Consider the following 22,661-nt stretch of genomic DNA (forward strand, 5'->3'; position numbering starts at 1 on the left):
AGTTGGGAGGTCGGTGGTAGTTACTATCTTCGAAATCGCGCATCTGCCGCGTATTTTGGTGAATCACTCCGTTCTTCGTAAGGCTATGGGTCTGCTCTATATTATGGCTTCCAGAAAGTCCACGGGTGTTCCGGGATATTGCGCTCCCGTTATAAACTTCAGAGTACTTCATGGTCAGCTGCGGAGGTGGCCGGGTCACCGGTGAAACCATAAGGCCCGCAATTATGGCTTTTATGGTACCCTGATGATGATGTGTTAGGACAGTCTCGATAATTAACAAGATGACTTTCAACTGCGGTCTTAACTTTTATTCAGAGCAAATCTTTTTCATCGTGATTTTTTTTTCTTTTAACAACAACAAAGATTTGATTTAATAATGATTTCAAAAAATGAATATTGTTTGTAAAAATTGTACTTTTCGATCAAAATTAAAAATAAAAGAATATGTACATGGCCTTTACGCGCGATAGAAGTGAAATTCGTATACTATATGAAAATTAATCAATTGATTTATATGTACAGTCTAAAATCATACACCGTGACCACCGTGATCAAATCGTACACCGTACCTTAAAATCGTGCATGTTAGTAAAACTGTAAAAACAGGGGGAATACTATGTCTAACGATTAGTCATTTTTTGTTTTTACTGTTATTTAAATGTTTTTTAGTATCAAAATTAGTTTAATATTTTATTTTATTAGACGGATATTTTCAATTCGAAATCACCACTGAGAAGAAACGTTAAAAAAAATGTATTTTAGATAAAACAATCCTAAATATTAATAAAGTACATTAGAGTATTAAACATACATTAAATGATTGTTAATTAATCGAAAAAAATGTTAATTGTAGTCTAAAAGCATCGGAATATAAGTTCGACGTACCGTTCTCTTCGAATTACACCGTTAGACTGGTTCATTCTCCTCTATGAAAGTACTTTTATTGAAAATTGTTTATATGGCTTTCAGAAAAATAAATTTTATTTACTATACATATTACTTTTCGTATATATATGTAACCTTCGGAAAGTTACCCTAACACTAGACTTTTCATAATTTCGTTTAACAGTCGATCGACTGTGGGTTTTATCTTACTCTCTTTCTATTTTTTTTCATTATGTTTCATAAAGTTCTATTGTTACCGTTTGCTAATTGTAAGAAGTTTCATTTTAAAAAACTAATTGTTTTTCATATTATATATTACGTTATCTCTATCGCTTGTCCCATGTTATTTTGTTTACAAAAAGCTAAAACCGCGCAGCGCATCGTTGAAAATCGAAGAGAAACGTTGCCACCCCCTGGAGAGTCGCGATATGTATTTTCAGAATCGCTCGTGCTCACCCTTCTTTCGAAAGTTTGGTTTGTGTTCGGTGCCTTTTCATCGAGGGCTGCTTACTGTTTGATCTTATTATTTCACTCGTCCGAATTTAAACACTTCATGCCGATCTTGTTTGTCTACCTTTGGCCACAACTCCATATGACAAATAATCGAATAAACGAAGTAATAGAGATACGTTGAGGGTTATCCTAAAGGGGCGAATATTTTTTTGATCATTAATTATTCTCGATAAATTAAAAGATATTATATATATATTGTAAAAAAGAGCAATATGTATGTAAATCAATAAAAATGAATGATATTGTTTTAAAATTCACTAATTGTAATTTAGTTTATTAGATTATTTAGATTATTATAAAAATATCTAAATAATTTTTTTTGCTTCATTGAAAAGAGATAGGTACCGGGAAGCTTTTCCATAATAAAAATACATTTTTTTAAAGTGTACTACCCTATTTCTACTGGTAGTTAAGAAAAAAGTAAATCGTTTCGTCAACCGCATTACCGGACTTGGTTGTACGAGCCAAAGCAAACATTGACATGTTCAATCATTTCAATCCCTCTCGCTAACCAGTCATCCTGCATGGTCCTTATACATATCCCGAGAAAAAGAGAGGGAAAGAAAGAAGGAAACGTAGAGGAACAGAGAAAGAATGAAAGAAAGAGAAAGAGAGAGAGAGAAAAAAAGAAAGAAAGAAAGACAGGAGAAACGTTGGCCATCTGGCCCTCTAAAAGGGGGGCTCTGGCGCTAAGGGGTAGAAATTGAAATGAAAGCGGGACCCTACTCGAAACCATGCACGTCCTCGCTACGGTTATCAATGAGGGTTATTAGGGGACGATATGTTTTCTTTTTCCACAGATTTCCGCGTGACAACTATGGCTTTTAGTGACGAGTCAAGATGATGACAGATCAGCGATTTCGTCGGCATGTACGATGACTTTTTATAATCATCGATGTTACTAATACTTAAGAATAAAATCGAACCAATTCTAAGAATACTTATCAACCCTATCATGAATATTTGAACAATTTTACGAATAAATCGTAATAATGTCAAAATGATAATACAATTATTGCGTTTAGATTAAATGTTAAACAATCAAACTCAAAGTATACGTTTTGTACGAAATATTATAATAAAAATTAATTTTTATCATGAATATATTATATGTTATCAATTTAACGAATAAATCATAAACCTATCGAAATGATAATTATTGTATTTACATTAGATGTTGAACGTTGAAAAGAAAATAAATGTTTTCCATTAGATATTCTTAAAAACGATGAGGACGCATCAAAGACTACTTGACATTATCGGATAGAAAAGAGGTCACGTGTCGGCTCGTGTCCACCGGATGTCACGGTTTTGTCGCGTTAGTCGCCTTTTCTATGGGCCATTCATCCTAGGATGGAAACACGGGCGTCTCCTTTTCCGCCCAAATCAATGACTATGTCGTTCGTAACACGGTACAAACTTGCACCATGAACTTCTATATCTCGTTTGTTATAAGAACAAAGAATTTCACGGTGGTTAACAAATTTTTGTTGGTCCATGTATCGAATGATTCCCGTTAGAGGTGAGGGGCATTTAAATTTGAAATTTGAAGTTTCGTCAAGAGTGCGAATTTTGAAATGTATGTGCTATTTTTTCTTCTCTCTCTTTGTGTCTCTCTTTCTCTTTATTTTTCTTTTTTTTTTTTTATATGGAGAATCCTTTGAAGTACGTATCGCGTTGTATCTAGTAGGTATAGAAAAAGAGAATAGAGAGATAGAGGAACGAATCGGTAGGAAACTATCGACTCTGCTCCCATATGCTCTCGAGGACATCCACTTGGTGTCACGCTCGCCAGTTGGTCCCATCGTACAATGTGCCATTATTGCGTACAACTAAAAGTTACGTCTCTCGAGTTGTTTATTGACCGATACCGAGTGAAGTGCCAGTTTGATACTTCTTTCGACGATGCGGGCAATTTCTTTTATCCATACTTAAAACATAAAAGTAAGATGATATCGATATGCCCAGTTTTTTAACGGGATAATAAATTAACATGATATTACTAATGTTAAGAATAAATAGTAACAAAATGTATCAACTGGAAACGTAAATACAAATATTGACATTAATATTGAAACGTGACAAATAACGTACGACAATTGTCACAGTTTCCAATTCACAAAGTGAGATCGGTTCCTTCATCTCGAGGAAGAATTGCATAGGAGGTGGTAGGTACGCATATTCATGGCCGCACATGGTGCCAGAAACGTTGAAGCACCAGTTGTTCTGGCACGCTCCACACACGTGCAAGACACGTGGACGGCTTGATGAGTGGATTGTTCATTCCTACGTTTTCGCGAGTAGGTATTCTCTTTGCCAAGTTTTCAAATCCTAAGGCAGCTGCTACTAGCGTATAATCGATCGACGATTGATGTAGGTGCTAGATATATATCAGGAATACCAAAAAAAATTAAAATGTTCTATCGAATAACATAGAAATTCTTTCGAAAATATTTCAATATCAAATATTGTGCAATTTGGAAGCCTTTCTCCTATGATCGTATGAAAGTTTTTTCAAACTTTAACTTATCAAATATCGATATGGAAATTATTATGAAATATCGAGAGAATAATAGAAAAAATTGTATTCATTGTCAGTTCGTGCTTCTTTCGTGTCTCGTCGAAGAATCGATAATACCAGCTGCTGTCCGCAACTCCATTAAGATAATTGTCGGCACTCTATCTCTCTTTCCTCTTCGCCATTTGACTCGTCGTCCCCTTTCCCTCCTTACTTTTTTTTGCCTTCGCGTGAGTTCCATCGAATTTACGTATGTAGGTACGGTAGAAAGAAAGAAAGAAAGAAAGAGAGAAATAGAGAAATAGAGAGAGAGAGAGAGAGAGAAAGGGAGACCGGTACGACTAGAAAGCATTGAGAAATCGAAGGAAGAAAAACATTTTCTGCTTTAGAGCTTTTAGAGGTCTTGGCACGAGCTTCGCTGACGACGCATAGCTTTATGTGGTTCCCCAAGCAATGGTGGTCACGTTTCTAACCCAAATACATACGTTAGTGTATTCATTGAAGCTCTCTTGATTTACATTTCGATCGGTGTTATTTGACTCGAATGAAAAAGGGACTTCCTAGTTTGAAAAAAAAAAAAAAAAAAATTATAAAAAATATAAAGAGTAAGCGAGCGAGGAAGAGAAAAAGTCAAATGCTGTATTTCGTCTCTTCGTCGTTTAACATATATAAAAGAGTTCATAGAATCTATTATCTCTTTCTCCAAAATCTCTCAAAGAGTATACAAATTTTTTTGAGCTGCGAGTCTATATATGCATAAGTGACGTCAAAACACGTGTAGTAAAATATAGTTGTTCATTTTACTTCTTTGATTGTATATCTTGGTTTTGATCTATTTGTTTTCAGAACGTATCCCTGTTGTGTCAAGAATGAAATAAAATATGTACGTTGTAAAATATTACGAAGAATTTTGTCGCCGTTGCGATCATAGCAGATATTTACCTTGGATACGACAACTAAAAAAATATATCCCCTTCTTACGACCAAACACGTATAAGGGTAGTCGACTCCATTGATAGGTATCGATAAAGAATCATAAAATTCTTGTCTATGTTTATTTAAGAGAAAGTTGGTCCTCGCTGCATTTAGATACATAAGATCTATCACACCGAAAAAATTTCGAGAATAGCGAAAGACGAGATACCTAAAAGCATCAAGAAATCAGCTTAGATAATACGAAAGACCGAATAGAAGAACAGCTAAAATTCATATCAGGAACCAAATACCACAAGCCTAATTTTCATTGTAATAAAATAATAGAATACATCTTTAATTATTAGTAATTGAACTCGTGTCTTTCCTATATTATCTTATTCCGTCCTTACAACGTGGAAGTTTAGAAGAGAGATTAAGTTCTTATAATCAGGCAGTGTTAGAAAGTCTGTGCATGAGTGCGTGTTCGGTACGGAAAGTGAAGATTATTTCATAACCGTACAAACATACAATACCCATGAAAACTTTCAATTTATTAGATTCCTTCACAAAGAATAATAAGTATTGCCATAATTAATTCATTTATTAATTTCACTTGAAATTCATAGTCTTGTTCTTGTATCCTTCAAATTTAAAAAAATAAAACATACAATTTAGAAACAAATTATAGACGCAAATCGTTATCAAATTATTCCTATATATTTAGATTGATTTTTAAAAGTATAAAGAAAATTTGTACGAAACACGTAGAATGATCATGGTCACGGTTTCACGGTTTCATCGACGTCCATTGTAAGCGAACGAGAACGATTTTGCACGACAATACTCGTCATACCTACCACTCCTATGCACGGGTAACAACAACGAATGCTTCGAGAGAAACCATGTGTCCGTGGCATGCATTGTCAATTACGCGGAAAAATTCTTCTCTCGTTGTACATCAGAGAGTATCCTACGACCTAGTTCTCATATTCTTCATATTCACGTGTTTCTCCAATCGGAATACTCGCGTCAAAAACGTGTAAGTAAAGATTCGTTTCCTCGTAAATCTTTTGAAGCATGCTTGCTATATCGTTTATGTCGGCAATATCTCGAGCTCGTACTTTCGCGTTACCATCCTCCGTTTCCAATAAAATACATCTACGTGACACTTTCGAATCGATTTACATTCGTTCTATCATTTTATTTGTTTGTTTAATATTTTAAACGAATACTCTTTTACGTAACTTCACAATAGGATTGAATCAAAATCAGTAAAACCAAAGTAAGCGTCAATTTTTCGAATTAGCTCGAAGGAGTCTGCAAAATTAAACAAGTAAGGAAAAATCGTGATTGAAAATTAATCACGCCTCGTTGATAATAGATCTTCAAACTCGTTCTGTTGACGTTAAGATACAATTATAGAATACACAACGAAGTCGAAACCTTTTCTATTATTCTCTCTCTCTTTCTCTCTTTGGACCACCCTCGCAGTATTGTAACTATAAGTACACAAACACGTCCTAAGCGTAGTTTAGTTCCCATCAAGAGCCACTTAATCTCCGATCGTGTAAACTCGGCCCACAATGGAAGGGAAACACGCGTGTCCCAACGTAAGCCATTATATTCCGCGGCGCATGTGATTATGTTCGGCAAACATAGAGTGAAAGAGAAAAAAGAAAGATGAGAGAGAAAAAGAGAGAGAGAGAAAATTTATGTTTCAGAGCAGAAGGAGTCACGTGACCGGCTGAGAAGTGAGCATCGCAAAACGCGTGTAGTATGTCTAACCGCACGCGGTCACTCTACGGAAACGCACCCTTCTTCGAATACGAGTAGTTCGAACGAAAACTCGAGCCGCAAAATGATCTCCCGTACGTTTGTTACGCCTCCAAGGAAAACAACCCTACGGACACGAGGCCGTTGTCGCGCGTTCCCACGTACAAGAGTAGATCCAAAGCGCGAAAGCAACCCCCAGAAGAGCACCCCCGTGTACGTTTACCACCCCCCTCTTTTCCACGACTACCTTTCTAACTGTGTCCTTGGAACTTTTAGTTTCGGATTACCGATAGCACAACGGATAGACTTTTGTTTGAATTTCCACCGAATTCCCACCTCCCGACCCACCCTTTTGATACTTTCTTTTTCTCTTTACTATTTTTTTTTTTTTTTTTTTCTATATATGCTCAAATATATCTGACTGCGTGTATTTGCATATAAGAAAAAGTTTATCCGATCATTATGCGAATCTTAGTCTTCGAGAGATGAATATAGAATATATTACGAAATATCCATGAATACGAAGGAATATTATATCGATCGATCGATCGATATTCTACATTCCATCGGAGATCTTTCGCAATAACATTGCAATGATAAATTTTTAAAGAAATCTTCTTTTTTTTCCAGATCTCTTTTTATGTTTTTTCTTTTTTTGTAATTATATAAAAACACCATTCGTTTGTATTGAGCGTTAATCATGTTCTATTTGTCTAAGAGACAAAGTATTTTTTTTCCTTCTCTTTTCTTTTCATAATCTTATCAAACCTCATCTTTGTCGAATCATTGCTTACAATCGGTTTAATGTTCTAGAGTTTCTTATCGAAATCAGAACGATTTATCGTCATTGAGGAAGATGTTCTACTTTAAGCTTGTTAGATTGTCCGGAAATGATTATCTTTGTTTTTGCGATTGTCCACGTCGTTGTCGAGTTTAAGCGTTTTACCGATTTCGCACGATTTCTCTTAGGTTTCGTTCGTTACCGAAACCTAAGGGAACTGCTTACTCTCTCTCTCTCTCTCTCTCTTACTTCTCCTTTTTTCTTCCATGTTTGGTAATAGGATTCACCTATCGATCCTACACGAGCCTTCTCTGGCACACACCTACTTAACTTTTTTATTGACCGTTCGGAAGGGAGAGACCGATTGACTTAGGATATTCACACGAGTTCAAAAAAAAAGAAAAATAAGCGGCTTTTTACTCGGAGCAGTATGATACTTCCGAGTTATAACTTCCCGTTGTAACACGATATCAAAACCCGACGCGTGTTGCACCCGAGCTCTTCACGTAAAAAAGTCGGACGGATTCTTCCTTGTTGATTTTATTTGTATTTTCTTTTTGCTTTTTTTTTTCTTTTTTCTGTTCATATCGTACCTGCGTAAATTACACTTTTCTTTTGAACGTGGAATAAATAACACGATTTTCCTTTTAAATTAGTTTAGTCTTTCTTTCGTATTTACCGATGTATCAATTTTTTAAAAACTTTCTCTACGCTTATGTATAATATATGTGAGATAAATATATATTATTCAATGAAAATGTTCATTAAAACAATGACAAATGTATAATAATAAGATTAAAATATGTAATCGATTTAACGAGTAAATGCAATGATCAAATTTGATAAGAAATATCAATATGACGATGAGTATACCATGACGTACATTTTTTTTTACGAACTGTTTCTTTTTAATTATTTTTGGTATCTACATCTCATCCAATGGATGAAGTAGGTTCTACGTGTTAGGAAACATTCCTGTCTAGAAAACAAAAAATAAGTAATAGTAGTAAGAGAAAAGTATGTTGAAGAGAAGAAAAATAACGGTCCATACGGTGAAAATAACTATGCTCGTTAATAATATCAGGATGTTATTTGAACGGGTAGCGATGGTGGTATTATATGGCGTCAATAATTTTTACGCAACGAGACGCGCTCCCTATAGAAGGTCGATAATAGAGGCTTAACGACGTTACCGTGGCGATTTATCAAAAGCGAGTGACCACCGACACGAAGCGAAGTCGTGCCGAGAAAACGAAGAAGAGGAACAGGAGGAGGAGGAAAAGAAAGAAGAAATAGAAGAGGAAAGGTTGAAAGCAGAAAGAGAAAAAGTGGATGGACTCGTGCGGTTCTTCTTGTATATATATATATGTAAAAAAAAGAAAGCAAAAAATAAAAAAAAATAAAGAAAGGAGAAAAAGAAGAAGAAAAAATAAAAAAGAAGAAGAAAGCCGCGGGGAGCGTAAAAAGTTTCGAGTTGGAAAGTAATTTCCTCTTGGTTTCACGAGTTTCCCGCGAAGAAAAATATAGTTAGCAAAAAGCTCTCTTTCTCTCTCTCTCTCTCTCTCTCTCTCTCTTTTTCTCATTTTTTTTCTCTTTTTATTTCCCTCTTTTGTCTCTTTTGCAATAATCTTCCAGTCGAATATCTGCGTGCTATCGATGAAGTAGAGAAACTTTGGAAGATCGATATCGAATGAAAGATTACCGTCGTATCTTTTCGAACTTATACACTAACTTTTCTGAAGAAAACATATAACGTAAAGAATACTTTGTTATGAGGGTCTTGCAAGATTCAAGCGGGAAAAATCGAAGCGAAGAAATTCAAGTTTATCCAGAGGGGTAAAACTTGCTCGTTTCTTGTAGTAGGATCAATTCATTCAATCATCAATTTTGACTGCTTCGGAAAAACCCGAACGAAAGAATATTTTTCTTTGTGTGTATGTACTATCCGTGTATCTAAGTTTGTGCGTGCGCGCGCACGAGCCCTCAGTAGAACTTTAAAGTTCAGCCCTTTCAGTAGGGCAAAGCCGATTCGTTCGGCCGCAACAAAGGTAGCAACCTTCATCCTCATTTTCCCGGTAGCTTTTCCTTCTCTCTGAAAGTGAATGCCTCGAGCGCTGTAACCAGCCGCCATTTTCTTTTCACCCCCTACCACCCTCCTTCCCTCCCCGTCCTATCCAACCCTCATTCGCCATGAGCCGGCGTTTCCTATGGTTACCATTTGCGGAGGGGATGCTTGACGTTCTCATCGGTCGCTTTCTTGTCGTTCGAGCCAACGTCTCTCCTCATTTTTCCATCTCTAGACTTTTTTCTTTCTTTCTTTCTTTCTTTCTTTCCTTTTTTTCTTTTTTCCTTTTCTTTCACTCTCTCTTTTTTCTTCAACGACGATGACTACAACGACGTTTTCTTACTTTCACGAATTTCAATACTCACCCCTTCCTTCTCTAAACTTCTTCGTCTCGCATTAATACGTTTATATAATAATCATCATTATTTTTTATTCCTTAAACCTCGTTTTTCTTGTTTACATTTACTGCAGAAAGAGAGAGAGAGATATTATTCTTCAAATATTAATTAATTCTCTAATTCCGTTTCACATTTATTTTCTTTATTCTCAACGTCCCTGTCATAATAATATCGTTCTTATAAAACACAAGTGTACCTCGGAGGAATCGAGTTTACACGTTTATGTCACTTTTACTGTCGACGACAACATAGTAGCTTGGTTGTACGTAACGCCTCGGGTTTAGGCTTAAGCACATTAACTATCCCGCCCGAAGCAATAGCGTATTGATTAGAGGGTGGCCAAGCCTCTGAACACTTTTACATGATTAAACACTCTTACATGATTAAACCGCCCCAACAGCAACGAAGAGACCAACCTGGTGTGTGTGTGTGTTTGTGGCACTTAACTTATTAAAATATATACCAACCCCGCTATCGTAGCGTTTTTTATTAAGGAAACCTTATCAGTCCTGCGGTGAGAAACGTTCGTCGCTTATTTTTCCTCAACAATGGTTCGTTCAGTCCTTTTAGATCATCTTCTTCGGTTTTTTCTTTAATCTCCTATTTAAACTTTCACATTATTACCTACTATTATTTAGAAAGTATACAAAAAAATAATTTCATACTTCTCTTTCAATCGTTTATATACCTATATTTTTTTTAAATTCTTCTAAAAAAAAAACGATTGAAGCACACGATAAATGCACATATATTTAAATTATTTAAATATTAATCGGTAAAATCGAGAGTTCATTGATTCTCATAATGCAGTTATGCGAGCAAGCTTGTACCTCGGTTGAACTTACTTTCATAATTAAGGAGTCCTTTGACCTTGCTCTACTCACTGAAATCGAGGGAAACTAAGAGAGAAAGAGAGAGAGAGAGAAAGGAGTAGAGATGACTGTCGTATAAAATGAAATTAGAAGAGGAAATTATTGGAGTTCTAAACGGTTGGTAAACTGTGACGGAGGAAGAGAAAGAGGAATGAGACAAAAGATAAAATTTGTAACACTAGCATCATGAGCACGTTTCGTAAGTACGTATTTACATGCATATGCCTCAATGTTCCCGTGATTCTACGTAGTAGTCGTAAAGTACACCACATGTGTTTACACGTGTATCGTTTGTAAAGAAAGAGAAAGAGAGAGAGAGAAAGAGAGAAGAAGAAGAAGGAGAAGGCGCAAGGGATTGCACGAAAGCTGTGCATTATGCACAAGGAGTAATCTGTTGCATGCGAGAGACTCCTACAATTGTAGTGCATTTATGTGTGGGCCCAACAAGACAAGACGCGATGCTCGTGAAAATGAATAGACAATAGGAAGTAAAACGTAAAGTTATGGGTGCTACGCGTTCTTCTCTTTTCTTTTTCCAACGTTCCTTTTTTTTGTTTCCCTTAAAAGGGAAGGAAAAAAGATTAATAAAAATAAATCTGTGAATATTTTTAGACTCGAAAGAATAAAGCGAGAGTGACATCAATTTTATACAATTATTCTATTTGATGCTGCAATTAGCGACACGGCAAAAGGGACGTAACAAAACGTGCCGAGTATTGTTTTGTACAAATAAACAATAAAAAACAAAAAGAAATAATCTGATAAGCATATCCTGGAGCTTATGTGAAAAAGATGTTATGCAATACTAGTAATAGCTTATTTTTCTTTTATAATTGATAAAATACACGCAAGAGTAGATTCTAAATGCGGTTATAATATTAACTAACATAGGAATGAATTTTATCGATCGCAAAAATCGGAAATCGTCTTATCGAAAACTTGTCAGCCACCGTTCGTGTTAAACGTGGTAAAAAAATGTCAACTTGACCCGATAATGTAAGAGCGTTCGCGATAGCGGTGTCATCGTAGCTGGGACTTCTTTATCTCGAGTAGTATTTATTAATCTACACTGAACGGTATTATTACGGTATGTTACGATTTTCGAATAATGACTGATTCCGACGTATATTTTCTAACTCATCTGTTTCCTCTCGATTTTCAAGGATATCGGTTAAATCGGTTTACGTTATATCGTGTACACACACACACACAGATTTATATATAAATATAATCTTAATCAAAAAGAGTGATAACAGAAGAAGTACTCTTTAACTATCATTTTCTCTTGTTGTAACGTCCTTGATTTAACAATTTCTAATCGCAGTTAGATAAATCTTCGAAGGTCGGTAAAGAGCAGAAGCATTGGTATTGAAACATACTTGGAATTTCAATAAGAGAAATTCACACGCAAATGAAGAAATGATTAATTAGATAGAAAAAAAGGGAAGAATATTGTAGTATTGATGTTTATCGTACATCCCCTACCTTCCAAGTTCTTATTCCTGGCTAGAAGAGCCAAAAGGACGTCAGGATTGGGCGGAGTGTCAGCTAGGTCTCCGGTATCTTGATGAGCCTGAGGCAAAGAAGATGGACCAAGAGGTGGCATGGTAGTACCCGGTGGTGGACGTGGCATCATAACTGAGGCCGAAGCCAAGGGTGGCAAGGCCAGTCCTCCGGGCGGATGATGGAGAGGATTGTGAGCTGGTAGTCCACTCGTTGGTAGCGTTGGTAGCGTTGGTAGCGTCGGAACCGGTTCCACCGCTGCCGACATCGACAAATCGATGCCACCCAATAGCACCGGACGACAGCCACCAGAAGCAGCGCCCGTGTTCACTGCCGGGAGGATCTCGCCACCCCCCGGCAGTGGTGCGTATGGCAAGTACAGCTCCAGTCTAAGTATATCTTTGATCGAGTTATCAAATTTCAATTCTTCCCCTTTTATAAACTCGATAATGTTTTGTGTTTTCTTATATCTCGAGAGAAATTTTAATCTACTTTGAAAGTTTCTTTTTGTTCTTTTCCCCCTACGAAAAATTAGACAATCTTCTATTTGATCTCCAAAATCACTCAAACAGTTTGATGAAAATATATCTTGTAAGAATTTTTTTTTTACCTAGTTAAATAATTTTCGACCGTGAGAGCTTTTGCTTGCGTCCGAGTTTGACACGTGACTGGATTTACGCACTGGCACTTCTCACTCATCACTGATTCAACTATGTAATTCTTTTATTATTAACATAAGGAATATTAGGTTGATTTATTTATAGAGTCTTGTGATTAAATTGGTGTCTCCTTCTCTTTTACTATATATTATCCGTTCCGTCGGCAAGATTTCGTAGATCACTTAGCGACGGTAACCGTGTGTAATTGTTATCCGTCTTTGGTGATCGAAATGATCGTCAAGAGGCACTCGATCATACTATCGCTCAATAATTTTCGTTGAGTAGTAGTTTATCCGATTACGATTTGTATGTATACACATACCTATGTTCCCGTTGGTCGTTGTTGTCATAAAAGAAACTAATTAATCTATATGATACTTTACTAAATTTTGAAGGTGACGCGAGGCATACTTCTTTGTTAGTATCTTTTAAAGGTCGATACAACTGAATATCGTTATCAATGAACGAAACATTTAGGTACGCGTTAGTATTTACACGTGCTCGAATGTTTATCGTGTTTTAAATTACAAATTGTCACCTTTCGGGAAATGCTTTAACGGATGGACGCGTTTCTTCAAAATGACAAAAATCTGTCCGTATTTCGAATTCCATAAAACCTGATCTTGCAAGTTTCTCTTCTTCTTAAATCTTCTTTTTTATTTCCTTAGCGATCCGTTTCTTTTTTGTCCGCGTTGTTCTTTTGTTAGTTTTGCGAAACGATCCTTTCCAAGATTCATCGTAACGTAACGAAAAGTTTCCTTTCCGATCAGTGCACGAAGAAGAAAATAAAACTCAGAATTAAACAGTAGAAAATCAATGATCGAAATGCATAAGATGATAAAAAAGAGCATCGAGGTTAGTCTTCGCAGATCTAAATCCAACGGCACACTCAACGTTTCTCTGTTTTACTCTCGCAGACTTGATCGTGGCAACAATCCGACTCCTTATCTGTACTACTGTCCACAGGTCTCGGTTTATCTCGACTTAACCTTGGACATGCCGTTTTCAGATCAAGATGATCTCTTTTTTGTTGTCGTTTCTTTTTTTTCCTTTACGATCAATCGTAAGCGAAGAAAATTTTTCTTAGCGCTTAATTCGACGACGATGTTGTTTTTTCTTTTTCTTCTTTTTTATCCGTTTAACAATAAATTTTCATCTATTTTCGTGTGTTTCCTCCGTAAATATAATTCTCAAAAGATAATATTCCGAAAGAATTTGAAGAAAAATGAAATCGATGAAATACAGGAGAAGGAAAGATCGGCTAGCTTGAGAAGGGTCCACCAACTCGATCGAAAGGATCTATCTTTCGTTCGTGGTTTACGAAACGGTGCCTCCCCTTCGATCTTGGCGTCGAACGAGCGACGGCTCGGTTTTTACACGCGCGTCGATGTAAATGTGGCCCGGGCCCGATGCAAACGGTGCATGCCAGGTCGAGAAAAAAGCTCGAGAATCGGTCGGTAAAGCGATAGCTTTACGGGATATATCTAGTCGGCGTTCCCTTTGGAGAATCTTCTTTTGGCTTTAGGTCCGACGGTTAAACTCGAACGTGATCGAACTCGTTGACTCGACGTAAGAAACGAGAAGGAGAATTCCGCTGGTTTCTGGACCAGCTCTCTTTATCTTTCTCTTTCTCAATCTTTCTCTCTTTCTCTCTTTTTCTCTTTTTCTCTTTCTCTCTCATGGAGAAAGAGACGAACCCGTTCGTGATGAGTTATCCATCGAAGACACTGGTTGATTCCATTGACTAGTCACCGAGCACGGTTTCTCGCGTACGATCGCTAAAATCATTCTCTTATACATCCTGCACAACTAAGAAGAAGAAGAAGAAGAAGAAGAAAGAAGAATAATAATAATAAAAAGAAGAAGATGCGATTCTTTCGTTCCACCTTGTTGGGTAGTCCAACTGGGAATTGAGATTACGCAGAGGACGATTGGAATTCTCGCGATGCGTTTCGTTTACGCCGATCGCAAATCACTCGTACAATTCACCGAGAGGACGGACGTCTTCATGAACGGACGACGTATGCACGATCCTCGGAAACATCCTGATAACATCCTTCTCCGTTTATCTTGGAAATCTTACGGCGAGAATCCAATTCGATTATGTACTATGTTTTTCTTCTAATCACTTGACTTTTTGTTAAACGTCGATATCGAAGAAGATTAGGATTAATTAGATTGAATTTAATCTAATCGTAAATAGGGAGGATTTTAATTAAGAACGAAAAGGTTAACCCGCGGACACGACACTATCAGACTCTCCAGGATTCGCGATGTTCCTTGGCTACGAAGTCGACGCTGCCGAGAAAGCAAGAGGGAATCCAGAGGGATGCGTGGACAGAGAAGGTAATGTGGAGAGCCTATCCAAAGGTGTAGGTGTCTGTTCATGGTGTGTGTGTGTGTGTGTGTGTGTGTGCGCACGTGTGCGTGTGTGTATGTGTGTGGGTGTATTGGAGAGGGGAGGTTTCCACCCTACTACCATACCAGTTATGCCAACGCGACCGCCTCGAATCGTATCGCGCCAAGGCAAAAGAGAGATACGTATAGTATACTAGTACGTTTGGTGGGGGAGGTCCTGTTACGCCTGCGCTTCAAAACCCTCGCCCTCCTCCTTCTCTTTCTCCTCTCATCTTCTTCGTACTCGTCCATCTCCTTCTCTAGCGTGCTCACGAAAGATGAGAGCGTAGGAATATACCGTCCGAGAATAAGATTTTTCGATGATTTGCGGCCCGAGGATCGCTCGATGAATTTCTACTTTAACACCGTTAAACTTTAATAGTTCTAATCAAATTTACTATACCACTGTAATGTCTACTCTTTTCTTTTCAAGATTTTTATTTTAATTACTATATTTCCTTCATAAGTTCAACATATATCGTTCATAAGTAGAATCAATTTTTACTGACCATCATCGTATCAATATTGAGAAAAATCAAAATACTTGAAAATATCGTTCAATATTTTTTATTCTATTTGTTGGAATTCTATAATGATTCGAAACGAAACGCTCAAAGGAAAACGAAACAAGACCGATGATGTGATAGTAGTACGATAGAAACAGAGTCTATGGGATTTTAGGGATGCGGAAGATTGTGTAAAGGAATGGAAGAGGATACTATTGCACTAATTAAGACCGATAGTCAATAATGGCGGGCATGGATCGTTTTGGGAAGAGCACATCCCTCGACCACCAGTTCAGTACGGGGGTTGTTTAAGTCTTTTTTTCGCCTTCCTTTTCGACAAGGGTTGACTCTGTTCAGGGTTCGAAAGAAGGAGACATATTTTTATTGTACCTAGGTGAATCACTGCTACAGGCTTCTCTCTCTCTCTCTCTCTTTCTCTTTTTCTTTTTCTTTTCCTTTCTCTCTGTTCTTTTTCTCCATTATTCGTTCACGTATATACATACATACATACATGTAGCTATAGCTATGTGTATGTCTCTACGTTAATGCTTCCATATATATGTATATATATATATATATATATATATATGTATACTCCAAGCCGCATATACTAACACACATATATGTTCGCACGTTGAGTCGATCCATTGGATGCACTCAACGAAATTAAACCTACGTTCCTCGACATCCAACCATCGCCGTCATAGCCCAGCCTGATCGAGATATCGACAGATTCGGGTTTTAACGCCACGTTCTCGAGAAAGAGAGAAAAATTCGAAAAATTCAAAATTCTATTTGAACCTATCGTCGCACAAAAAAATGAAAAAAGAGAGAACTCTACGTAATAGTCCGTCAAATGTGTTCTCGACAAATCGACGAACTTTTTATCCTTCTTTTTACGCGTTACGAAAAAAAAAGAGAAAATCAGGAAAAGTACACTTCGTAAAACAAATCTCGGAAATGAAAGTGTCCATCGCTTAACGAGTTGAATATTTGTGGGTTTCATCTGAATTTTACAATGTTCAAACGTGTTTTCTCTTCTCTAATCGGATACGTTCGCCATCCTGGATGGTGTGGGTGTACGTATTTATCCATACGTAGACGCCTATACTGCGCATGCGTCTCTTTTACTTGATATATATATATATATCTATACACATATTATACATATATATCATATATATATATATATATATATATATATATATATATATATACATATACCTTGAATTTCGTTTTGAACGACTCGCGATGTAATCCCGAAGGAAAATCGTATATATTCGACTGAGGTAATAGCTAGTACGTCGTATTTCCTAATCTCTAAAGTTACGTTATTACGTTATCTTCCATGAATGTTATCAACGGAACGATAGAAAAAGAAAAATAACAAGCATCTATATACCTTTTTCAACTTTTCAACTTTTCAACTTCTTATAAACTTTCTCGTCGCGAATTATGAGAAAAAGTTGTATATGTTAGTTCCATTCGTTCGTTCATATGTATGGGTTTTCATAGTTTTCCATTTTTCTTTATTTCCTTTCCCAGTTAGAAGAAAATGGTACACGATCGGGGCCTGACTACACTTGCCTATGTGTTGGAAAAATGTGGAGCACACTGACTCCGAACCGTAGGAAGGGAAACGAGAGGATATCGAACCAACGACTCTAGAGGCGGAGTCGCCCCACCAAGTTACCATGGAAACGTGACACTCTCTTTCGAGCTTTTCGAGCTTTTCGAGCTTACCACCGGGAAGGTCTCGCCCGCTTTGCACTGTCTGCGCTCGACGGAACACCCGCGGCCCTCGCGAACGCCGCCAACTTTATTTCCTTTTAAAAGGCAATCCTTTCTTTTCTTCTTCTTCTTCTTTTTCTTCTTCTTTTTTTTTTATTATTATTATTATTATCTCTATCCCCCTTTCCCTATCTTTTTTTCCGTTACTTTTTTGCACAACCCTCCCCCCTCGCCTCGCCGGCCCACCTCCGCCGAATTTCTTTCTCTTTTCTTTTTAAAATTATTTCGATTTTCTGTCCTTCTTTCGACTTTCAATATGAATATATATATATATACATCTTCCCTTTCAGCATGATTGCATGATTTCGAGCGAACACTTTCACTACTTAACTATTCTCTTTTCACTCGAACGTACAATCAAAAATGTACGAAACATTTACGCGACTTCATCGATAGTGTATAGCTCTTCTATTCAAATGAAAAATATTTAGTTTTTGTTTTTTTTTGTAATTTTATTTGAAAAAATTGAATAAAATTGAGGAACATAGAGAGTTGAAAGGTACGAAATTCGGGTGGAAAAAGTTAAACGCGTTAAGTCTGTTTATTATGTATGTCAGCGTCTGATTTAATAGAAAATATACTTTCACAACGATGCGCATCTTGCTCTGTCCTTTTCAATTCACTTCGTCAGTCGTCGTGGACTTCTATACGCTATCTTTCTTTGTCTCTTTCTTTCTACAAGAGGGGTAGCACGATAGTTGTTCTCTTTTTCTTTTTCATTCTCATATATATATGCGTATATATATACCACCCTGTATCTTCTTAAACCTCCGTAGCTTCCCTTCGAGTACCATAGTGTTTTCAATGTAGCTCAAGACACGTGTATGTATAACACGTGTTGCGCGTGTATAGGTGAGTTAAACGCGTGCGAGAAGGAGAAACGATGACATATGCAGAGCTCGGCTATCTCTATATTTTACTCGAAGCTATTCGCGAGAATTTACGATGTTCAAAAGCCTCTCTTTCTCGTTCATCCAACCTCGCCCCGACGTTTTCTTCTATCTCCATCTTTTTTTTCTTTCTCTCTATCTATTTCTCTCTTTCTTTCTTTCTTATTTTCTATACATGTATGTTTTTCTTTTTTCTTCTTCTTCTCTTTCTTCTTCTCTCTCTCTCTCTCTCTCTTCTTCTTCTTCTTCTTCTTCTTCTATTGTTCCTCCTGTTCTTTATTTTTCTCTTTTTCATCCTCAGCCTTATCCTCTTCGTCTTGTACCCCTAGACTTTCTCTGAATTTCCTGCGAATTTCTTCATCTCCATCCTTTTTCTAACTACTTTTTCTTCATTTATGCTCGCACGTCTTTCTTTTTTTTCTTCTCCTTTTTATTTGTTCTTTTTCCCTCTTTCGTTTCTTCCTTGTCGTGGTTTTATTCTCAGGACTTCTTCTTTTCTTCCTTTTCTATCTTCTTCTTTTCTTTTCTTTTCTTATTTCTTTCTTAATATTAAGTTTGATTCTTACTTATTACGTTTGGTTACTGAACTATGCAAAACTAAATAACTTGTGCTGAACTTGTAACTGAATATATGCACTTTTATAGAATTGAATCTTCTATAAGAAATATAAATATTAATATTAACAAAAGAACTTGTTATTAGTTGTTTTAATAATTAAAAATAGGGGATAATACTATTATAATGAATTTAATTCTACAACATTCCTAATACGAAAATTATTTTCACTAATTGAAACTAAAAACACATATATAATAATATCATCGTATACCATGTATCATTCGAATTACGTTATTGCTCGTGTCATTTGTGATTTTTGCGAATTCAAAGCCGAATTGTTGTCGGACAAAAGGTTGAAATCCGAACGCATGGTGGAGTCTCTTTGACGATAAAATTGAGATATACGATAAAGGTTCAGTTGAAACTGCAAACGGAATATAATATTACTTTATCTCAATAAAGGCGCTGATTATGATGTCTTTCTCCCTCTCTCTCTTTCTCTTACTCTCAAACGAAGTCCATTTCCGAGGGCAAATAAGAACTTTAAAGGAAGAAAATCGATCGAGCGTCTCTTTGACGTTGCTAACAATGACTAATGAAAAATCTGTATTAAACTTGCGAACTTTATTTATTATTTATTTAATTCCTTACGATGAATAAAGTTCTTTTTTTCAATTATCTCCCTTTAAGTAAGTATTCCTTTACTCCGAATCTCGCAATCTCGTAATTTATGCTCTAAGTAATATTATTTTAAAATTCTTCATCAGAAATAAATGGAGAATGTAAAAGACTCGATTTATAGAAGATTTCTTTCAAAAATATACTAAATGTTTATTAATTAATATTAATAATTAAATTACTTTATTAAAAAGAAGATTATGTACAGGAACAACATAAAAAATAAAAATATAGATTTCAACCGGCGCCGTGGCTTAGTTGGTTAAAGCGCCTGTCTAGTAAACAGGAGATCGAGGGTTCGAATCCCTCCGGGGCCTTGTGTTCATTCGATCTACGTGTAACGTAGAGTGAATATTTTTTTTTCCTTTTTTTATCTTTTACGTAGAAAACACGAGTTTGTTGTAACAACGGATATAAAAGATAAAATTGCATTTTATAAAAATTCCATTTAGTAGTTGTGCATCGAACTTACACTTGGATATAAATTACGATATATATATATAATATATATTGCGATAAATAATTAATTGATTATTTTTCTAACAAGTATATATATATATATATATAAACATTAGCTATAAAACGAGTGAAATCTGAGAACATCGGAGATATCATGGTTGCGGCTCGTCTGTAAAAGAACATTCTATAACTTAAGTAACACGAACAAACCAATTAGATGGTTAAGCGAGCAAGCCCCCATGAAATTCAATTGTCTTCGCCCCATGCGTCTCAGGGCTAACCACCCTTATATTTTCATCCCTCTCTAGGAAGACCGTGCAGAGAGCTCCAACGGTCTTACAGACTTGCTATTAAGGTGTCAGTTGAATTAGATCTCTAGCCAGTTTGGGGTGACTTAACTGATAGCGAGATATGGTGGTGTGCTTTTCTCTTGGAAATTTGTATGAGAGGGGAGACCAAAAATTCTCGTAAGTATATAGGTATTAAAAAAAAAGTATTATAAACAGGTACAGAATATTTTCAATGATATTCTATTATAATCTGATAGATATAGAGAGGTAGTAAATTTATATCGAGCAAGCAGACAGAGATCAATCGATGTAAGAATATATGATTGTTTACAAATGCTCGAACTTCCGTAAATATTTTATACTTTCGACCAATTGCGATAGGGTGAAATCGAAAATCCCATAGGAGAAGCGCGTAAACCCCTAAGGGAGGAATTATTTTTTGCTGGTTCAACGAGTATACTGGTTTCTCGATCCCAAGTGGCCAGAATATGAAACGATGTTCATATTATCTTTCCTCCTTGTTAACAGAGTGTGTTTTAACAAATTTTATTCAGATCATTGTCTTTTCAGGTAGATATTTAACTCAAAGTCAGACAAATGAACGATTAGATGGCAGACAATTTTCAAACAGCTCTCTTTATGTCTCTCTTTCATTGTCGATAAAAGTATGTGAATCGGTATCATGAATAACGTGATTGCCAAGCTTGGATGAGCTACGTGGGCGATCCCTAAGCCTGGTGAATCGACAGGATGGTTTCAGGGATCAGAAGCGATCATTGCTAACGGTAATGGCGGATTATCAATGGCCCATCTGTCATTTGACTTATGCGATGATCTTGCTAGAGGGAAACTTTGCTTGGCAAATGAGTAAGTACTTGCACATAAAGCGAGATCATTCCATTCAATGAAACATATAAGAGCTTTCCTACTATAAGCATCGAATTAATTGATTTTAACGTGATATACAATCATAAAATCTCATAATAACTATCTTTCTATTAATTGCTTACTTAATAAATCTTTTATAATAATTTTTTAAACGTCTATGTTTTTACTATGAAAAAATACGTTTTTTCTTCAATTCACCTTAAATTCGAATAATAAAAGATAATAAGAATAAATACACGTTTACTATATAGTTAAAGCAAGCAGGCCGTATGGAAGAATACGATGGACATACATTTACTTGGCCATCAGCCAATTGGCGCGATCGTTCCGAGCACTGCGGGCATTCCATGGATTTGGTGAATATTTAGTACGGCTTACGGATTTAACGCTTCCTGTCAAAGTATGCGGTTCGCACTTGCTCCGTTTATCTTCTGCGGTTGGTGATCTTCTGGATTAACTAATCATCCCTATATCTCTATATGGTAAAAACTTCATATCAATGCCTTACATCGATTTCGCTTAAAATATTTCTGTCTGAATTTTCTTCTATTCTCTTATATTTTCTTAGTTTTCTTTAAATATTTATTATAAAAACGTTGACTTATTTCAGCATAATTAATAAATTTAATAAATAATCCAATATGTTTAAATGTGTCTATGTATATGTTTATATTTTAATTTATTCTTTAAATACTAAACTGTGAAGCAAGAACTAATTATAATAAATCTTTTATGCATTTATGCATCTACATTATTGATTCGGTGTATCGAGATTGTTAACAACTATAAAATCAATAATAAAAATAATTTAATAAAAAGTTGTTTAAATATATAGAAAGAGAGAGAGAAATGTAAAAATATATTTATATTATTAGACACATGAAAAAAAAATTTCAGGGGGCACCCGGGTTTGAACCGGGGACCTCTCGATCTGCAGTCGAATGCTCTACCACTGAGCTATACCCCCATTGATGTAAGAGTGTACAAAGTAAGTTTTATTCATCATTACTAAAATTTGATTTTTAGTATATATGTTATAAGCAAAGTAGGAAATTCGGCATTGTAGAAAATGTATTCATATTTCTCACATTTTCTAAACATTCTGTAAAATTACAAATGAGAAATCAAAGTAAGAAATACATCTCCGGTTCGTTTTGAATGATTTTCAATAGAATGCAGATATGAAACATTTCGTTCTAAACATGCTTATCTTTCGCTATGATAAAGAACAAAAGATACAGATTTTCCATGGTGATCTCTACGAATATCGGACTAAATGTAATAATCTACTACAATAAGTAACAGTGGGTCCTACGTAATA

The 22,661-nt window shown here is 36.0% G+C and overlaps 1 protein-coding gene and 2 non-coding genes across 4 annotated transcripts in view; 1 reads left to right on the forward strand and 2 right to left on the reverse strand.

Moving 5' to 3' along the window:
• Positions 1-15,330, reverse strand: part of LOC122522287 (LIM/homeobox protein Lhx3) — a 34,974-nt gene extending 19,644 nt beyond the window's left edge. For both annotated transcript variants that reach the window (XM_043643210.1, XM_043643209.1), the window contains exons 1-2: positions 12,834-15,330; positions 12,206-12,744 (exon numbers count right to left, since the gene is read on the reverse strand). In XM_043643210.1, the coding sequence (XP_043499145.1) occupies positions 12,206-12,744; positions 12,834-12,922 (628 nt within the window). In that variant the 5' untranslated portion in view covers positions 12,923-15,330. The remainder of the gene's footprint in view (positions 1-12,205; positions 12,745-12,833) is intronic.
• A 4,616-nt stretch (positions 15,331-19,946) lies between these two features.
• Positions 19,947-20,020, forward strand: Trnat-agu. Its single transcript has one exon. It is a non-coding gene; the product is annotated as a tRNA-Thr (tRNA).
• A 2,215-nt stretch (positions 20,021-22,235) lies between these two features.
• Positions 22,236-22,307, reverse strand: Trnac-gca. The gene has a single exon. It is a non-coding gene; the product is annotated as a tRNA-Cys (tRNA).
• Positions 22,308-22,661: the final 354 nt, after the last annotated feature.

The sequence above is a fragment of the Polistes fuscatus genome, unplaced genomic scaffold (assembly GCF_010416935.1).
Source record: "Polistes fuscatus isolate 324 unplaced genomic scaffold, CU_Pfus_HIC Scaffold5, whole genome shotgun sequence".
In the NCBI taxonomy this organism is placed as follows: Eukaryota; Metazoa; Arthropoda; class Insecta; order Hymenoptera; family Vespidae; genus Polistes; species Polistes fuscatus.